The 22126-nt window shown below is 29.6% G+C and overlaps 1 protein-coding gene across 1 annotated transcript; it reads right to left on the bottom strand.

Annotated features, from left to right (window-relative positions):
- Nucleotides 1-5207: 5207 nt before the first annotated feature.
- LOC123893116 (probable inactive patatin-like protein 9) lies at nt 5208-6698 on the bottom strand. Its single transcript, XM_045943038.1, has 2 exons — nt 5616-6698; nt 5208-5506 (listed from the first exon to the last, which is right to left on the bottom strand). The coding sequence occupies exons 1-2, from the start codon at nt 6546-6548 to the stop codon at nt 5300-5302; spliced, it is 1140 nt and encodes a 379-aa protein (XP_045798994.1). The 5' UTR covers nt 6549-6698; the 3' UTR covers nt 5208-5299.
- Nucleotides 6699-22126: the final 15428 nt, after the last annotated feature.

Below are 22126 nucleotides of genomic sequence, written 5' to 3'. Positions count from 1 at the left end.
TTAATTGTTCTTTTTAGATGTGGGATGTGAATCCCTTAATTTGTTTAGGGACATCATGACATGATTCTCTTGAGGCACTATCTCATTTCTATTTTTAGTGTTCTCGTTGTAATTTGACTTTTATTTAACCTTTTCATTGTGCATATCTTGTGCTAATGGAGAGTGTCTTTTAATTTAAGGGTAAATAGTTATTTTCCCCCTGCAAAATTAGCAAGATTTGATTTACACCCTATAAAAATATTTTTTGCGATTAATGTTAAGATTTCGTCTTTTACCCCTAAGTTGCCACTTGGATTTGGATTCTTCATTTTTGCTGACTTGGCATGTATACATGGATTTAACTTTTTAATTTTTTATTTTTTATCAACAACTCATTAATAAAACATATTAATAAATGCATAATTGTTATTTTTTACTTAAAAAAAAACTAAAAATCAAAGAAGTTTAAAGAATCCAGAAAACTCATTCATCTTCTTCAACAAGAACAAAAAATCATTCATCTTCTTCAGGAAGAACAAGAAAGAATCCAAAAAACTCGCTGATCGCCATATGCATTCAAACTCAAAAATACACAAATCAACAACAACAACACTAAGAAAAACATCATCAATAAACCCAGAAAGTGAAAGAAGATCAACTCAAAACAAACCCATAAAGTTGAAATCCGAAAAAAAAATTATCACAAAAGATGTAATTTAAGATGAAGATTCATAGAAGATGAAATTGGTTTGGATTTTCAAATTGGGAATTAGGGTTTTAATGAACACAGGAAATCGAAGATGAATGGGTTATTGAAGATGAAATTAGGGATTTTTTAAATGGAATAGAAAAACAATAAAGGTGAAGAATAAGATGAAATTAGGGATTGTTTGATAATGAGAGAGAAAAATGAAGGTGAAGATGAAACTAGGGATTGTTTCAAATGGAACACGTTTTTTTTTATCCTTCAGGAACATGTTTTTAATCCTTGGCTTTTAGTTGTTTTTTTAAAATAAATTTTCTTTGATTTTTTTAAAATTGGAATATTAATATTTCAATTTTAGAAATGTCATGTGGAATATTTTTAATTACAAATAAATGAAATTAATCCAGTCAGCATGCCATGTAGGTTGATTCAGGTGATGTAGGCATGCCACATAATTCATTTGATCCAGTCATACGCTAAGTTGTCTAAAGAGGGGGTTAAACGACGGAATCTTAACATTACAAGGGGGGAATCACATTTTTTTTTACAGGGGATAAATCAAATCTTGCTAATTTTGCACGGAGTAAACAACTATTTACTAAGCATGTGGCTTTTGGTTGATTAAAAAAAAAAGTTATACTTTGGCTTGTGATGGTTTTTATATATTATTTGCTTAGATTCTCTTGCAAGTTACAGCACCAAACAAACCACTTTAAGCCGCCAAGTTCATTGACTTCATAGTGAATTATTTAGGACTCTCTTCATGTGTGTACATGTGTTTTTATTACATGTGTTTTTATTGAAATACTTTTAATTGTTGTGAAAATTTTACTGATATGTAAATATAAGTTTTATATACCAACAATTAGTCTTTTGTTGTATTGTTAAAGGTTATTTAGGTACAACCTAGATCCCCTAAATCGTGATTTATGGTTAGACTATATATTAACATAGTATACTTAAAATGGTTGAATATTGCCATTATTTTCTCCAACATGAGTGTACTATCATAATCTGCATGTGAGGTTAATTAAAGGCATAAAATCAACCCCTGATGGCTTGATCTAATGGGTGGACAAATCTTAGTCGGTTTGTCGTTTATGACTAACCAAAATTTTAGTCATGTGTTGTGCACGTACTTGAAATTAATGGCCGATTCAAATCTCTTTTCATGCTAATTTAATGGATCTTTGATTTTCTATTTTAAATGTTAAAGGAAATAAAAGTAGAAATAATATATTGGACCTTGTGTATTTAATTTTTAAAGTTTGTTTAATCTATTAAAAAAAAAAAAGAAATTGGGCATGATAACTTCAATTGTACTGTGTTTGATCCTAAATATCTTTAATTTTTTATTAGTAAAAATTATAAAAACTCGATATTTTGAAAATACTCATCAAAACAAATCAAACAAGATATTATTTGCTAATATTTATATCTATATATTATTAAAAAATATGGTCAAAGCAAGATAAATAAATAGTGTCATTTAGTCAAACTAACTCTTATAAAATGAGACGGATGGAGTACTACTAGTCTACTACTATTATATTGAATTCAATAATTTCATTTCATTTATACATCAACAAAATTGTATGACAAAAGTCTAAGCATCTTAATTTTATATTTTGTGGTTTAATATGATGATCAATGCCACAAGATGTCTTCAACTTAGCACATAAATAGCTTATTTTAAAAAAGAATGATTCCCTGTTGTAGCCATTCACACATTTCCACACAATAATTGATATCAGTCGTTGATTTAATTTGTAATCCAACGGTTTAAATTTACCCAATTAAATTTAACAATTTAATACTTAAATTAATCTTGACCCATTTTTTTTATCACACGAATAAGAGCTGTAAATCTTGACCCTTGTTTTTTATCGCATGAATAAGAGCAGTTATTACGTATAAAATCCAAATCTCATTTTAAAGATATTAACTCGAACACATGTTTTACAGTAGACTTTTAGGCTCTTTTTGGATTGATAGTACATAACAGAATGAAATAAAATGGAATGATGCGAGACATAATGCAAAATAAATTTCATTCTATATTGTTTGGACATTTTATAAAGTAGTTTTTTTTTTTACGGTATTTTATAAAGTAATTATATTCTATCTCAAATTTAATACACCCAAATTAGAGAGGATTAAAAAATGAAATGGAATGAATACCTTCTACTCATTTTTAAAGAATTCAAACAATGAAACTTTATTTCATACCACTTCGTTTCATGCCACTTCATTTCATTTTATTTTATTCAGGCCTGTTTGTTTCAACTTAAAAAAAATAGTTTTTTTTTTTTTGTATTTTTGAAAATAGATTTTCTAAAACCGTTTTCAAAATATTACAAGTTTTTTTATATTCGTTTTTTTCTAAATTGAAACACTAATTTTAACATCATATAACATAAACAGACATTCTTGAAGACCAAAACATGGTCAAAATCACAATTTTTTCAAAAAGTTGTATTTCAAAAATGATTTTTATCAAAATCTATTTGAAATAGCTTCAAAATTAAATGATTTTTCAAAATTTTGATATCCATTTTTTTTTAATAAAATGATCAAATACCTAAAATAACATTTTAAGAATAACTATTCAAACCAAATTTTCATTTAAAGTTTTTATAAAAAATTTATTTATAAATTTTTTTACACAAAATTATTTAACACTATAAAAATCTATTTTAAAAAAATCTATAACAAACAGGCCTTTAATCGATCCAAACAAGCTTTTAACTAAAGTGGTTCAGTGGTGGTGACCTCTCACCTCTTATCATGTACAATGGTGGAAAATATTCAACACCTCTTTTTCACTTTCTAACACTCCACATCATTTTCTCTTTCTTCCACCTACTCATTCAACTTTTACACTCTCCAATAGTTTTTTCATTCAACACTCTACCCCACAACTTTTTATTTCATATTCTTATTTAAATTTAAATTTTTGTTTTTATGATTACATAAAATTACAATTATCGATTAAAATTAAATTAAAATAATTAACACTTAACGATTTATTTTTTAGTTTTTTGTAATAAAAACAAAATTTATTTAAATAATTTATATGATACAAATCATCTTAACTTAATTTAAAATATAACACACAAGTAACATAATTAGTACGATACAAATAATTTGAAATGCAATACAACACACAAGCAACATAATTAGTAAGATACAAATATGGATGAAAGTTTGGAACAAATGATGATTGGTTGAAATTTGGTGTTAAACCAAAATTAGGTATGTTTTGTGGATGTTGGTTGAAAAATTGATTTGGATTTTGATAATTGTTAGGATTTTGATAATTGTTGGATGATTAGAAGAATTTTGGGTGTTGTTGAAGTAATTATTGGGATCCATTTTTTTTCTGTGTCCAAATCAAATGAACCAAGTCTCTATTTATAGACAAAAAAAATATGAATTTTGGTAAAAAAATAAAAAATTAATTTGCTATGAAATAATTGAGTTTAAAGATTTAATGTGATAAAAATCCAGCAAACCAATCAGATTAAGACATGTGTCCCGCTCAAGATTCTCTCTCCGCGTCCCTCTGATGTTCACGCGCCCTGTCAGCGAGTGGTTACACGCGCCAGTTTGCGCGAACCAGAACACGCCACGTGTCCCCTACGACAGCATTCAACACAGTTGAAAATTTTCAACACTTCTCTCCTCCACATCATTTTCAACACATCATCTCCAATCATTCAACACCTCTCAACACTCATTCAACACCAATAAATTTAACCATGGTCTTAATCTTAACCATTCAATTAGTTTTGACCGAATATGGTACTAGTGAAGTGATTACTCTTAAGACTTATACTTGCATTCAAAAGAATTAAATGAGTTGATTTTGACAATTTTTTTTTTTTTGACTCGACAGTCGAATAGTGTTATTTTTCCTTTCTTGTTAAAGAGGTTGGACACGCTTCACGAGTGTAGTCGTGGTGCTCCAAACTCCACGAATCACGCAGCCATTTAAGGAAACATTAACAATCACATTATATTATACTGTACAGCAGAACACTAATTAATCAGTAATCACCCCTATTTATCTACTCCCTCCGTCCCAAAAAGAATGACCCAGTTGACCGAAACACGCATGCCAATGCATAACTTTGGCGACTAATATCTTTAATTGTATAATAGTAAAAATTATAAAAAATTGATATTTTGAAAATACTCATCGAGACGAATCTAACAACATCTTATATGTTAATATTTATTTTTATTTATTAGTAGAAAAATATGGTCAAAACAATATATATGAATAGTGCATATATTCAAAATGGGTCATTCTTTTTGGGACGGAGGGAGTATCTAAACACGTTCCATAAAATAAACAACCGTTGTTATACTTATTATGAAACTTCTACTTACCTTTACCCATAATCAAATTAATCAAGAAAGCTACAAAACAAAGTTGCTCAGAAACCACTACACATATTAGCTAAATTTATTATTAATCCGGAACATATAAAATAAAACATCCAGACTTAAAACAAAATTAAATAAAAAAACATAAATAACATTGATCTTAATTCATACAAAGTTAACCTCAATTAATAAAAGTTACAGCGTCAAAAAAGGACCCTTCCGTTAGCAAGAAACTAACGGCGTAACCTTACAAGGACTAGGTGGTAAACTAGACTTTCCAGTAGCAACAAGACGTTGCACAAACCTCTCAATTCTGTTACCGTTACTTTCTTGTAGTAACCGTTTCCCACCAAACGGTAACGACTCCAACACTCTCTCATTCAACACTTCCGTTTCTTCCCAACTTCCCTTTTCTCCTAAACCAAACGCCTGCAAAAAAAAAAAATCACCGTTAAAATTAATCACTTTCCACAGTTAATTTTCCTTTTCTAGTTCATCTGATTTTATCCTTCTAAGGAACCAAACAGTGAATTAGTACCTGAATTCTGGCGTAGTCAGTACGGTTCCAACTGAAAGCGTTTCCTAACATCTGATCAACGGTTTCCGATACGCCGTCGAGAGCAATGTCAACAACCGTCGACGTCGAACATTCACGAACATCACGAACTCTATTCGCCGGAGCTCCGTTTCCGATGGACAGAACCATCAGATCCTCGACGCTGTTCACCGCCGGGAAATCGCGTTTGTTATGGAGAACATGCGTGACGGCTGCAGCGGCTGGATTGTTCATCACAAGACCACCGTCTACGGCTGAGCAAGAGGTTTTTCCGTCGACGGAGGAGAATTGAAACGGTTTGAATAAGCTTGGAGTTGATGACGTGGCGCGACAGACTTTCCATAGCTCGAAGTTGAAACTCGGGGACTCGGACGCGTCGGCTCGTGAGAAAACGAACGGCGCAGAGCTTTTTAGATCGAAGCAAGGAATAAGCAGAGGCTTACACGTGTCCTTTAACGTCAACGATTTTCCTTTGTTTTCTTTTCTTTGAAAAACTCGCTTCAACAAATTCTCAATGCTCGTGGATGAGAATCTCCGACGCCGGCGAAAAACTCCGACGGTTTTCGCCTTATAAAATTCGTGATTCCTTTCGGTGATGAAGTTGACAGCATCTCTGGCTGTGTACAGAGGTCTGCCGAAACCGTCATCGGCGGTGATCATCGCGGCGAGTATTGCGCCAATGCCAGTTCCGGTTATGATGTCGAAGTAATCGGTGATTTGAGCGTGAGGATTGTTGGTTTGTGAGCGGATCTGGTCCTCAAGGTGGATTAAGGCAGCACCGGAGACAATGGCGGTGGTTCCTCCGCCGTCAATGCTGAGTATGCGAGTTTTGGAAGTGGTTTTGCAGGGTGAGAGTGAGAGCCATTGTTGTTCGAGTTTTGTGAATATTTCTAATGTTACTTTACTAAGCTCCATTAATGGAAAGTGGGAAAATAGAGAGTAGTGTTTAGTTGAGGCTTTGTTAAGAAAGAATACGGTTTCTACTTTCTCTTTGATTGTGAGTGAGTGAGTGTGTGAGTGATAAAGCAGAGAAGTGAGAGTTGCAGTTACTTTTGGTTTGGGAATGGGGTAGTTATATGGACGATTCTTTTGTCCGTCCTTCTATTGTTTTAATATATTTTTATTTTTTATTTTTTATTTTTTTATATATTTATTACATTATTAATAATCGTTGTGTTTTGGTATATAAAAAGTTGATGCGAAATGTTAACGATCAATTGATCTAAGTTGTGTAAGGATTTTGGTTCTTTCGAATATGGTAGTGATTAACAGTAGTAAAAATTTCGTACCAATATTATGGTAACTAAAAAAAAGTGGATGTGAGATCAACAACATGTGATACAATACAAGTGATAGATATTTGATCTCTTAATCATTTGATCTTGTCTAATGCATTTTAAAAAATTATTTGTTATAAATTTCAGTCACATTAGTTGTGTACAGAAAATACCTTAATTTATAAAATAAAAAAAATAGCGCTATGAAGACAAAAAACGTATGTGAAATTTGATATCAAAAGTTCAACTTAGTGATTGAACTTCTTACGAAGATATTTACAAATTACCCACCAATAATACCGTGAATAATTTGTTAAACTCTTATGTATATAATGTGATGTTTCTATTAATTGAATTAAGTTTACCAGAACATTATTTTATTTTATTTTTGACTAAAATTACGATATTCATTCCAACAATCAATAGAGTACATCAGATGCAAGTACAAATTCAACATAAAACAAAGAGGATGAATATGTCTTTCAAAAATAATATGATGAATATGTGTACAAACTCACAACATCCAAATTAATAGCGTACAACGGCAAAATACGCACAAATAATATGATAAAATGAAGTCACCAGAATGTCCATGCTTCTGGATCTGCAACGTTGATGCCCAAACCCAAATCATTGATTGAATCCAAGATAATTTTTTATTAATAATAGTTAATGAAATAGTTAGATGAATTAAAATACAATAAATATGTTATGAACTATTCCTAGAGAATAACAAGAATAAAGAAGAATAGAGATGAAGGAGAGAAGAGAGAAAGATTAGAGTTTGTATATTCTCTTCAAGGTGTGTATTACATTGTAACAAATGAGTCATATTTATAGGACATATTTAGGGGACAAGAAAACCTACACAATAATGGACATTCATTACATATTATTATTCATAACACTCCCCCTTGAATGTCCATCAAGGATAAGCCTCGTTAAAACCTTACTAGAGAAAAAACCATTAGGAAAAAAAAATCCTAGTGAAGGAAAAAGAGTACATATCATCCTTTATATGTGAACAGCCTCGTTAAAAACCTTACCAGGAAAACCCAGTGGGATAAAACCACGGTGAAGGGAAAAAGAGTGCAGAACATATATATTTATGTCTCCCCCTCATAAAAATAGTTATATATGAGATGAAAAAACCAAATAATCTTCGGTGCTAGTTCCTCAAAAGATTTGCTTGAAGTTGATTTTGTAGAAAGATTTGACATATTTTCTTGATTATACTCTTCTCCAAGTTAGCAGTGCTTCTTATGTTATCTTCATATTGAATTGTTGTAGGAACCATCCTTTTGTAATAAAAACAACAAGTTTCTTGTATGCGTTGAATTACATGCCTCGAGCCTCGACAAAAGTGCATTCTCCACTTGCTTGATGTAGTGCTAAAATCTGCATATGATTGGATGATATTGTTGTTTCTTTAAGGTAAATAATATGCTTGACTTTGTTCCACTATTTGTGTTGGCTGAAAAGACTAAAATAAAATAGTACATGTATAACGAGTAAAATATATTAGTGTCCTCAATTGAATTAATATATCATACTTCAAGACCAATTCAAATTGTTCATCATTGTCTTGAGGGTTGACACATCAAATGACATCGCATTCATTTTAGTACACAACAAATTAGATTTGTCAATGTCAAATATCATTTTATTGAGGCACAAAATTTTATTCAAATTATAAATTTGCAATTTCAAATAAATTTTGCGCATCCAGATATTTCTTTAATCTACAAATTTCAGATGCTCTTCAGGAGTTCTGATAATATTTACAACAAATGATATTTCTCAACAAATATATTAGCATTTGATATATGGTACTTCAGGACCAATTAATAATTCACTATTGAGGAACTTACAACAATTTCATATAAAATCATGTTTTCTATAAGATTCATGATTCACGAAGCATTCTTCAATTACTTATTTTGTAAGAAAAATGACAATATCTCATAAGCTCTTCAGGAGTCTTAATGATATTTTTTATCATCGATATAAGCCTCAAATATAACAAATTCATTTTCAAATATTTTCTTAAAAATGGATAAATGATGTCCTTCTCATATTCCTCATTTGGAAATATTCACATGCATCAAAATTGTTTGAGAGACAAAAGGACTTATTCATTTTTATTAAATCATCTATTCAATAGTCTATTTTACATGTCTCACGAAAATTAAATCCTTCAGGGATTTTCACATAATCATTATCTAATGAGCCGTTCAAACACGTTGTAACACATCTTTCAAATAAATCGAGCATTTCATGTGCTACAGAACTTAATCAATTATAAAGAAGTATTGAATTCACTTCAGGTGAATACGCCTCTTGAAAATTAATGGTAGACGTTTATCATCATTATCTTTCGTGCGAAAACTAATTTGTACTAGTTATTTTCATCTTCAGGTGTACGGACTGCTCGTCCAACAACCTTTTGCTTTGCAAAGCTAGTTTAATATTGTATCAATCGCATCTACCTATTTAGTCAATAATTTCATTGTCTATAATCTTTAATAGACTTTGATCCATGATCCTCGTTCTCATTTATCACATATAGCGCTTTATTATGTGCAAAAATATTGTCAACGGTTACTTCATCTCGGTTCCATCGTATTTTATTCATGACATAATTTATTGAGATCTTTTTGTTTTAATAAATTACAGGTACCTGATGAGTTCTTCTGGAACTGAAAAAACAATTATGTCAAATGCTCTTTTGAGATTTTCATATCCTCACTTGGGTCATCTTTCTTTTTTTTAGCTCCTTATCTTATTTGAGGAATTTATCCTTGAAACTGATTTGCTTACCATGCTTCAAGCGTGGTTAAGAATCATTTGCAATATTAGATTGTCCAACAGAGACATTCATATTTATTGGAGCACTAGCAGCTGTTGATTGATTTCATAAACTTTGCAAATGAGTTATCTTTTGAACTTCTGGTTCATATTGATTTCTAAGATGATCAAAATAACAATTATTAATTTATTTCAAAACATTTCAATTGAACTTCTAGTTCATATTTTTAGCTACTTATTATCTCCCCCTAATATTAGGAAAACTAATTCATCACTTGAAAATTAGTCTTCTGGGCTATAAACAAGTCCCTTATTGGCTCAATATAATTTATAAGGGATGAAGAGTTATATCAAATATATTTTCCCAATATTCTTTTACGACCTATTTAAATGCATTATATTGGAGCAATTGAGACGTACCCAACACATCCAAAAATGTTTATATATGGGAAATTAGGTTTATAAACCAAAATTCAAATAAATTAGGGGAGAACTTATGTATATAATAATTTGTTGGCATGATGCTATTTAATATCTCAACATACATGTTTGAGTGTTCCCAACTATAATTTAGAAGTTACGATCTCATAAGTATCGGTCATGTGATTAACTTTAGACCTCTAAAGAATGAATCTTCAAGTCCATTATTTTTGTTTATATGAACATATTCTACAAAATGTTCAGTATAAATTTCAATTAACATATGATACTTATCAAATACTTTCTATAATAATATAGATAAAATGAGCTCTTAAAAATAATCTCAAAAACTTCTAGCTGTGAGTTTATAACAATCATACATGTGACCATTTAGTTGATGCATCAATTAAAATTTTAGGAATCGAATCGGTCCACATGATCGGTGTATTGATTTACAAATATCACTTTATATATATTCTAAAAAATAAAAGATGTTCATTTACTTAATTTATCAACTTCCTTCGGGAACTAGTAACACATAAAATTATTAGATTGAAGAAACTTCAGGCCCTTCAATTCATATAAAATTATTTTATATTTCACATCATAATAGATTCGGGATGACCCATCCGATCTTGCCAATTACAAACTTAATATGATTTAAATTGTAAACTTCTGGTTTACTTAAACATATGTTTAAGTTGCACTAATATTATAAGTATGCCCTCAAACTAGAGAATTGATAATGTGTCTCGTAATATAGAGATACAAGATCTCCTCCATTACTTGTTTCAATATGATATTTATTTATGTGAATATCCTCCAAGTATATATACTAAAATTCTTTAAAACTTTAAAATATACAATACATTAGCGAAGTGTAACTTTGTTTCTCGATATAACAATGTATTTGCTCTTCTGGAGCTTCAATAATTTTTGTACTATAAAACATAGGATTTAATTCCTTCCAAATTATTTTTTTTTATGAATAGTAATATAGATACATACTTTCATGCTAACAAAAATATGTTTTAGAAAAAAAAAATCTTTTCGGTAGAACATAATAAAAAATAGTAATAATTTATTGGGTAAATAGTATTATACCCCCCTGCAAAATAGGCGAGTTTTGCGTTACCCCCCTGCAAAATATTTTTTTGAGATTACCCCCCTGCAATGTCAAGATTTTTTGCGTTACCCCCCTGGCTCAACAAGTGGGCATATGACATGGAAGAATCTTGACGTGGCATGACACATGGAAATTAATTTATTTTTTATTTATTTTTAATTGCCAACTCATTAATTAATGTGGGTTTTTAATTAAAAAAATGAAAAAAAAAACTTAAAAGTTGTTATATTTTTATGAACTTACTTAAAAGAAAGTTTTTTTTTTTTTTACTAAAAGTTGTTATTATATATATATAAAAAAAAATTCTTATATATATATATATATATATATATATATATATATATATATATATATATATATATATATATATATATATATATATATATATATATATATATATATATATATATAATAACTAATAATAGAGTAACCAAAAAAAAAATGAAGATGAAAAAAAAACTAATAATAATAATAGTAACCAAAAAACTAATAATAATAATAATAATAATAATAATAATAATAATAACTAATAATAATAGAGTAACCAAAAAAAAAGTTTCTTTAAATAAAAAAATTTCTTTAAAAAAAAAAGTTTCTTTAAAAAAAAGTTTTTTTTTTAAAAAAAAGTTTCTTTAAAAAAAAAAAGATTTCTTTAAAAAAAAAGTTTCTTTAAAAAAAAAAGTTTTTTTCATTTTTTTTAATTAAAAAATAAATAATTACTGAGTTGGCAATTAAAAAAAAATAAAAAATAAATTAATTTCCACGTGTCATGCCACGTCAAGATTCGTCCATGTCATATGCCCACTTGTTGAGCCAGGGGGTAACGCAAGGAATCTTGACATTACAGGGGGGTAATCTCAAAAAAATATTTTGCAGGGGGGGTAACACAAAACTCGCCTATTTTGCAGGGGGGGTATGACACTATTTACCCTAATTTATTTGTATGAGAATTAAAAGAGTAAAAATAAAGTATAACAGAATAATGTTTATGTGGATTTCAGCAGAATTAGAAATTAGAAGATTGTAACCAAAATAAAATAAATAAATTAGAAGATAGTAACAATTAAAATATTTTTAAAATTAAAATCAATAAATTGATTTAAATAAGTAACCGAATAACTAAAACCAATTTATATTTGAAGAGAATAATCTTTATTATGAGAGGGGAAAAAAACGTATGAACCATGCATTCAATCATGAGCTAAATATATCAATAATATTCATCCAATGTATGTGCAACAATTGATATACAAAATATTCTTGAAATTATCTTTTCAAAGTTGCTACTTCAGGAGCATATTCGAGAAACATAAACAATTCTTCTATTAATTTCCTTTAATTTTGGTCCATCTTATACCAAGATCAAATAGATCATATAGATTGTAATTCTGCCATAAGAATTTAGTTCTTCAGGAACTCAATAACAAATCTCTTTTTAGAATGGCCGGAGAAATTCACAATTTTTACAATCTTTCATTGAGCGATACTACAAGAATGCTTTAATATTGGATTTTAAGTTCTTCAAGAACTATACAAATAATTTTTTTCATTAACAATAGTTAAGGAAATCCATAATCTTTGAGCAATCCATCCATAATGCGTTAATATTAATTCCATATTCTTTGTGATGTAGTTCTTCAAGAACTATATCACAAATGATCTTCATAAGGATGCTCGGTATTAAATTTATAGTTCTCCAAGAGCTATGTCTGAAACCTTCAAACATTGATATCAAACTACTTTCTTTGAGCAATTCTTCAAAGATACTTCAATATTAAGGTTTTTTCTTTTTTCTTCTTTAGTTCTTCGGGAACTACTATATCACAAATAATTTTCATAAACAATGATTAAGAAAAAATCATTATTTGAGCAATCGTTCAGGGATACTTGAATGTTGAATTCTTCTAAAATTCATAAGACTATATATAATTGTACATGTAAAAATAAAATAAAGAATAAAGAATTAAATATATATTATCAAACAAAAAATTGGAATTAATGTAAAAAAAATGGAATTAATTCTCTTAAAAGTGTTGAAAACGTTTTCATACATGATCCAAGAGGTTACAAAATAGTAAATGTATTTTAATAAGAACATAAAAGGGTAAAATCAAGAGGTTATAAAATCTTCATATTTTCATAATGATATGTAATCTTCATATGAAATCATATGATCCAAGAGGTTACAAAATAGTAAATGTATTTACATTCACTCTTTATTTGAATTAAAATAAGAACGTAAAAAGGGTTTAGTTCTTTAGGGACTAACAAATTATACCACATGTTCTTCTTATGTCATTTTCATAAAATTCTATATATAATTCTATGTATAAACAAAGGAGATAAAATACACTTGTAGTAATTTAAAACTATCACAATACATATGAGTTAATATTCCATGATTTTTTTTAAGTTCTTCAGGAACTATATAATATCGTTATATTGTAAGAATCATTCTTTAAGCAATCTTTCAGAGATTCATATATAACGTTGAGTTCTTCAGGAACTGTATAATATATACTATAAAGTTTGAGAAATATATTGGTGCAATCCTTCAGGGATACATATAGATATTGAATTCTTTTGGAATTCTAAATGAATAATAGATCAAATCAGTTATCTATCCAATTCATTTTACTTATATCTATAAATCTTCGGGATTCATTCTTATATCTATGAATCTTCGGGATTCATATTTTAAAAATATTTTGCGGTACTTCTAGAAATTGAGGCTTATGAATCTTCAGGATTCATATTTTAAAAGTTCATCACACTATGAATCTTCAGGATTCATAATTCAAAAATTTCACTACGATACTTCTGGATCGTAGAATTCATATTTTAAATTTTTGTCAAACTATGAATCTTCAGGATTCATATTTAAAAAAATTTTACCACGATACTTCTGGATCGTAGGCTGTGAATTAATATAAAAAAAATGAGAAGAAAAAAAATCTGAAAAAATAGAATAAAAAAAATCATAGATAAAATAAAATTGTCACTTCCCATTGTTGCTATACCTTTCTTGAAAGGGGAGAGACTATCATGCTGATAACGTGTTATGAACTATTCCTAGAAAATAACAAGAATAAAGAAGAATAGAGATGAAGGAGAGAAGAGAGAAAGATTAGAGTTTGTATATTCTCTTCAAGGTGTGTATTACATTGTAACAAAGGGGTCCTATTTATAGGACATATTTAGGGGACAAGAAAACCTACACAATAATGGACATTCATTACATATTATTATTCATAACAAAATAAGAGTATATTGATAAATAAAAAATTACATTTACTTTTCGCGAGCATAACTTAATGGACAAAACTTACATGCATTTCCATACATGCATTTCTTACTTTTCCTCTCACAAAGAGATAGTTTTTTTTTTATTAAAAATAATTTTCTTTTATTTTTTCAAAATGAAAAAACACAAATAACCACCTCTTTGTGAGTGGAAAAGTAAGAAATGCATATATGAAAATGCATGTAAGTTTTGTCCTAACTTAATTGATAAATATATTTACATTTTATATATAGAGTCGGAGTTTGAACCCACCACGTATTTATTTTTAGAGGTGAATTTCATTTTTTTTTTTGACTAAAAAAGATAACGATATTCATTCATTTCAATAATCGACAGAGTACATCAGATCCAAATACAAATTCAACATCGCTAAAAACAAAAAGGATGAATCTGCGAACAAACTCACAACATCTGTGTTAATAGCATACAACGGCAAAATGCCTACAAATAATAATATGATAAAATTAAAGTCACCGAAATGTCCATGCTTCCGGATCTGCAACGTTGATGCCCAAATCATTGATTGAATCTGCAATTGATTGAAGATGATCTTTCAATATGAACTAAACGAACACCGTAACAAGACGGAGAAAATCAACAACGCCGTACCAAGACGACCACCAACACAAACGCCGCACTCAGACGACGATATCACAAATAGAAAAGAAAAACAACTAAAACACTCAATCTATGTGAAAAATCACTTATTTAGATTAAAACAACAATAAAAAAGACGCAGAGGGGTGATTTTAGGTCAAATATGACCTAAAATCACCCCCTAACTGATAGAGGAAAAAGAAACTCAAAGAAAAAGAAAATAGAATATTAGAGTTGAATTTCATTAAAATTTAAAAAACTTGTAAAGAGGACATGAGACGGAAAGAGTACTTGTGTTGCATGGTTTTTGTTTTCTTTTGATTAATTAAATTAAATTAATAATTAATATATGAGTCCCACTCACTGTTTCCAGTGTGAGTGTGTATGTATGTATGTATATACGTGGGAATGCACGTGCAAGTGCGCGTGTTGTTTTGGGAGAAACGTGAAATTCGGCTTGTCAGCCGGCTCGGCTACCGCTTGCTCACTGTAACTTACTATACTGTTTACTACTGCCACTGCCACTCTGTTTGTTTTTAGTGTTAGCTCTGTTGTGTTTTTTTTTATATGTTTGGGATGTTTCGGAGTTACTTTCCTGGAATTTAATTTTTGGTCAGCTTATTTTGTGCTGATTACTATTGCTCAGTTATCTAGGTAAGGAAGATTACTGGGAATTTCCACTCATGTTTCCACGAAGGGAAGCCAAGGATTCAATGGAGAAAACCAGTGAATAGCTTGTGGATTATATTATTACTATGTGCTATTCCATTTACTCATTTTTATAATAGACAATTTTAGATCATTTTTTTTTCATGAGTTTAATCTTCTGATTTTCTTTATGAGAGATAATTTGATCAACAAAAATTAATGTGTTTGTCGAAATTACAGTAAACCATCGTAGTTTTACAAAAACTGTACTATAGTATTTTTTAGATAATCATAGTAATTTATGAACACTAGTTCGTTTAGAAAATAGGCATTGCTATTTACTTTTTGAAGACTAGTTCGATATTAACACCACAATTTTTACTATCACACTTAAGTTTTTAAGAGCATTATTTTTTTAATAGAAAAAATCATATGATAGTTTATTTTGAAATGGAAAAATGTGTATGGAAAACCTTCTAAACAAGGGCGAAGATGAAGGCAACTTTAATTGTGAGCGGCGGAAATTGTGGAAATCTCTAACAAGGGCGAAGAAGAAACCGTGGTATATATTCATGAGTTTAGTGACTCACCGCGCCTCCTTCATGTGCACTGCAGAAATAATGAGAATCATAAATTTAGGGTTTGTCAATTTTGAACAAAAGATAGGAGATATTAAGGAGCGGGATTCTGAAATTTCTCTTGAGAGATTTAGGGTTCTAGACTAAAATTGAGGACCGGAGAAATTTAGAATTCTGATTTAGGGTCACAGTTTCATGTAAATTGTAGGGTATCAAATTTAAAGGAGTTGTGGTGGTGAATTGGGGTTTAGGGTTCGTGAAAATTGCAACATGGTAGGGACTAGAGTTTGTGACTAGAGTTTTTTGTTGGCAGAGAGTAGAGTTTTTTTGGTATATAGAGACTAGAGTTTGTTTAACTTATTTGTTTTATTGTTTTATTTATTTTGAATCAAAATTAAAATAACAAGAATTATAAGAGCACGAATATCCTGTCAAAACATATAGAACAATTTTAATACGTTGTAATAATGAATTTGGACAATAAAAGAACGTCATCGGACTGTTGCGTAAAAGTTCATATATTTTCACACAAGAGAACAATTTTAAAACTTTGTAATAATGAATTTGTACAATAAAAGAACGCCATCGGTCTGTTGCGTAAGAGTTCATATATTTTCACACACTACTACAAAAATTTGGTGCTGCAGACTGCAAACCGGTTCTAAACCGGTTGTGAACCAAACTGTAACTGGTTTTAAAAATAATCTAGTTTGTATAAAAAATAGTTTCAGTTACTGAACCAAACCATTTATATGGTTCAGTTCAGTGCAGTTCCTGAACCATGAATACCCCTAATTGCAGTAGGGCTAAAATGTTGTAGTAGCTAACTTGGACTTAGAAATTTAGTATGGCTAATTTGAGCTACTAATCTACGAATTTGGATAGCCTATAGATAAAGCACGCGGTTTCACGTTGTTGTAAATCACGACCATTAATTTCTAATCGGACATCCCAAATTAAAAATACAAAAAGTAACACTGAAAAAATCACATTTGTCAGATCGTGATCTTCAAGTTCATTACTACATCAAAACTGTGTGAAATTCCACATCACAAAATTTGATTCCCTAATCTACCCACATATTATGAGTAAGGTGATAATGAAGAACAACTGTACGTGGAAACTATCATCACTGTTGAGTAGAGCTGTAAAAAGGGCCTTAAGGGGCCGGCCCTTTAAGGGGCGGACTCACTTATTCCTGATTATTAATTTTATTTAAATTTTAAACACAGTTTTTTTAGGGTGCCGATCGTGGACAGTGCTGATTGAAGAAAAAGAGAATAAGTTCACGACACTAGAAAAATTATTTAAAATTTAAATAAAATTAATAATCAGGAATAAGTGGGTCCGCCCCTTAAAGGGCCGGCCCCTTAAGGCCCTTTTTACAGCTCTACTGTTGAGTCTGTTGTTGTGCTAAAGACATGAAAGAAAAGGAGGGGAAATAATGTCAAGTTATGCATTCATCAAATAAACACTCAAACTTTGATCACCACACATCGTCGATAAAGTCCAGTGATATTCTGCTCTAAAACAGATAATATATTATTAATACTAATAATACCTTTAGAAAATTATCCAAACTTTCTCTACAATAGTCGGAGAATTCTTTTCAGAATGGAAACATGTCTATAAGAAAACTTACAATTAAATACTAATACCCTTAGAAAATTACCAAAACTTTGGCTCTGTTTGGTAAAAAAATAACGGATAGCTGATAAGCTAGCTTATAGCGGGTGAGCTTATAGCGGATAACTTATAAGCTAGCTTTTAGCGAATAAGCTAGCTGATTGAATTTGTATTGTTTGGTAAAATTAGCGGTTGAACTAGCTTATAAGTGTGAAATGACATAAAAAATTAATATTTTTTTTTTCAAGTAAGATGATAGGGGTAAAATTGGAAGAAAAGATGATAAGCTATAAACTATATAAGCTCACAATCTACTTGAAATATCGTTTGAAAAATAAGCTATAAGCTAGTAAAATAAGGTATAAGCTCTTTTTTGAAAACTGTTACAATACAGAGCTTTTAGCTTATAAGCTAAAAGCTATAAGCTACCTTATTGACCTTCATAGTCCATTCATTGTCATTATAGCCCAAGGTTCCGGTTGAATTGAATAGGATAATTTCTCTTCCGACCCCCAGACTTTCTTTTATATCCCCAAACTGACATTTTTGCCCTTGGGGGTAATTCGGTTTTTACAAACCGATTTTTTTTCCATGTTCCAAAATTTCGGTTAATAAAAACCGAAATTTTGTGTTCCAAATTTGTGCATCGTTGTTTCTTCTGCACTGTCGAACGAACTTTTCCTCTGCACCATCGAACGATTTCGATTTGCATCACAACACCAGGAATCGATTTGCATCTTCCTCTGCACCGTCGAACAAACTCTTCTCCTCTTCCTCTTCGCCGTTGTTTCGTCTCGATGTGTCATTCTCCTCTTCGCTACCGCTCCGTGTCGTCTTCTTCTCACACTGCAACTCATTCTTCTTTTTTATTCATGCTAAAATTTGAGTCGTTGTTAAACTTCATACTTTTTTTGGGAAATGGAATTTTGTTAAGTAGATTGAAGGTCCCTAGCAGTCATATCCAATGCTAGAGCATAACCTGATATACCAAAAGCAAGATAATATATTCAATTAACAGAAAGAAAAAAATAAAAAGGAACGAGTGATAAAGTGAGATATACCAGCAACGTAATCCATGGCAGGAGGAACACTTCCTTAGACACAATACTAAATAATAGGTGTTGGGCACACATACATACTTTTAAAAAAATTAAAAGATAAAGTAATTAATTAATATTAGATGATGTGACTAATTTATTAAATATTTATTTTTTTTCTATTTTATGTGTGTGTGCCTAAGAAATACTTATCTGGGGTTGTGCCCATATAAGTATTTCTCCCATGGCAGATGATTCAGGAACATCACGAGCTTTCTTGGTGATAACGACGACGAGTTTGACTTCGTGACGGAGAGAATTCTCCGTGTGTGCAAATCTATTTCAATTTTATTTCAGTTTATATAAATCGATTTTCTTTTTCATGTTTAACAATTTTGGTTTGTAGAAACGGAAATTTTATGTTCCATTTTTTTTTAATTTACAAGGGTAAAATGAGATTTTAAGGAGTATAAAAGAAAGTCTAGGGTTGGAAGAGAAATTATGACAATTTCTCATCCCATCTACTCACTTTCTCACCCACCCCCTGTTTTTCCATTTTTGCCCTTGGTCAAAAAATTCGTAACGCGTTTTTCGAATTTTTTTAGTTCAAATTTGGAAAAAATTCGGAAAACACATTCCGAAGTTGTTTTTAAAGGCAAAAAAAAATTCGGAAAACGCGTTCCGAATTTTTTGACCGAGGGCAAAAATGGAAAAACAGGGAGTGGGTGAGAAAGTGAGTAGGTGGGATGAGAAATTTTCGAAATTATCATTGAATAGACACACCATTCATTGGACCGAAAAAATGCAGGCCAGTAAGGGTATCCCTTCCAGCCCAAGAAAAGTTAGAAGTCCATATACAGGGGACAGAAGAGCTGCATTGATTTTTTTTCCTACTCCACACCTAGTTAGTAGTTAATCCCCTATCTCCACATTTTATATATTATTATATTATTCCTTTCTTAAATTTTATCATTTTTAAATTTCTTTTTTGGACTAGAAATCGTTTATTGTTAAACAAATAGAAAGCACAAGTCAATCAATCCTTTAGGAGTAACTGATTTTAGTTAATGTCTATTCAAAAAGAATAAAAATATTTCCAAATTAAGTGAGATAGTTTCATGGATGCATCTAATATGACCCCATCTTAAAGATCCAAAGATGGTACAATTTTTAATCTTTGGACTTTTAATTAGTATTTAAATCTCATACAAAGACCGTTCAAATAATCATTTAACAATTTTTCCTTCTCCAAATTTTCTGTAAAAATAAATAAATCATTTTTAATAATTTTTTAAAGTATATTCCTCTTTTGTCAATAAAATCAAATATATTATTAATTACATATATTTTCATCTTTTTATTCTTATGATGAACCTTCTTTTCATAGTTACGGACCTAAATTATATACAAATTAATATGTATATAATATGTTGGACATATAAACTTTGAAATTATAGTAAATAACAAGAACAAGTAGTGCATCATGAATTTGCATATGTCCTTTTGCCTTAGTCCCATGCCTCCATCTTTTTGTGTGAGAGATAGTTCCAAGTTCCACTATCCTTTTAAATTATTCCTTCAATCATCTTTTTATTCTTCTAGAGGTTTGTTAATTAGTATATATGTTTTATTTATTTTTTCAATCATATATTATATTCATATTTTAAATTGACTGTCTTTGTTAGAGGTTTTAACTAGGTATAGGAGTTTAAATATTTTTATAATCATATTAATTTTATATTCATATTTTAAATTGACTGCCTTTTGTTAGAGGTTTTTTTTTCTTTTGTTTTGTTAATTTGGTTTTCAATCATATATTATATTTATATTTACCAAATTTTTAAACTCCAAAAGTCAACTCTTAGTAAATGTTATGTCATATATTTTTTGGTAAGGAAGCTAAAAAGAAAAGGAAAAAAAAAACAAAAATGGAAAACTATTCACGAAAAAAGAAGGTTTTCATTGCATCGTTTCTCATATTTGTGTGAGTGTTGATTTTGTCTTATTTTGTTTAAATAAATAAAAAATATACACATTTTTTCTCAAAAAAAATAAATAATATTCATCTTAATCAAACTAGAGGATTTAAATTAAAATATCTTTTAAATTTAAGTGTGTAGTGATTAATTTATTCAATATTCATATAGGTATACATCATGTCCGAATTATCAAAGGAAAACTTGATAAGAATTCTGGTGGATTTCAGCCAATACATGCACAAGGTGATATATATTTTTTTTTGGTTTTTGAGAAGAGATTCATATTTATGTGCATTGAAGTAAAAAAATTTAACACACTATCAAAATTCATATAATGACTCTATTTTGCATAATATGTTAATAAAGTTTCTCAGGATATTGCGCCTTCCATCAAATGGCTTGAGATTTTGAAGAAGGATAACAAAGATGAGGAAACTTTTTATCAGGTGTGTCATCACTATTAACTCATTCCTTTGATTAACAATATGAACATTGGTTCAAGTTTAGAAATGTTTGGTTTTACTGGGCCCGTTTGCATTAGCTTATTTTTGAGCTTATGCAATATAAATTAAGTTTTATGCTATTTTATAAGTTCACACTCGTGAAAATTGTAATTTTATAAGCTATTTTATCTTAAACTACCTTGACAAACTTATGATAATACATGAAAATTGCATAGGTTGTTTGCATAAGTTCAAAAATAAGTTAATCCAAACGGGTATCTCATGCTAGAAACTTGAAGTATATTCTTTTGATAAAACGGAAGAATGGTCAAACTTGGTTGACTATATACATAACCGGAGTTAACTTGATTAGAGAATTTTTTTTATATATTTTTAAACCTATTAAATGAGAGATTAAACCTTTTTTAGTATTTTGTAAATAAAATGTATACCGAACAGGCCAAGTTCAATATATGATATTTCGGAACCATGGAACTCACACTAGAGTATAAAGTAAATATTATCAATAATTGATAAATAAATATATGAATGATTAAGTCGCTTTTGTGTCAAGTCAAAAGTCGTTGCACTTATATATGTTATTGTGTGAGTTTCACCTCCAGACATTTTAAAACAAAACAATAAAAATT

Source organism: Trifolium pratense, linkage group LG6 (genome assembly GCF_020283565.1).
Source record: "Trifolium pratense cultivar HEN17-A07 linkage group LG6, ARS_RC_1.1, whole genome shotgun sequence".
Classification (NCBI taxonomy): domain Eukaryota; kingdom Viridiplantae; phylum Streptophyta; class Magnoliopsida; order Fabales; family Fabaceae; genus Trifolium; species Trifolium pratense.
The sequence above is the reverse complement of the archived record's forward strand: the minus strand, read 5'-3'. Positions and strand labels throughout refer to the sequence as shown.

What these genes read in the sequence shown, in the direction of transcription:
- LOC123893116 (XM_045943038.1), bottom strand. Translation starts at nt 6,548, where the DNA reads ATGGAGCTTAGTAAAGTAACATTAGAAATATTCACAAAACTCGAACAA. An exon ending in CTGACTACGCCAGAATTCAG is followed by an intron (nt 5,507 to 5,615) that starts GTACTAATTCAC and finishes TTTTTTTTGCAG; the next exon opens with GCGTTTGGTTTAGGAGAAAA.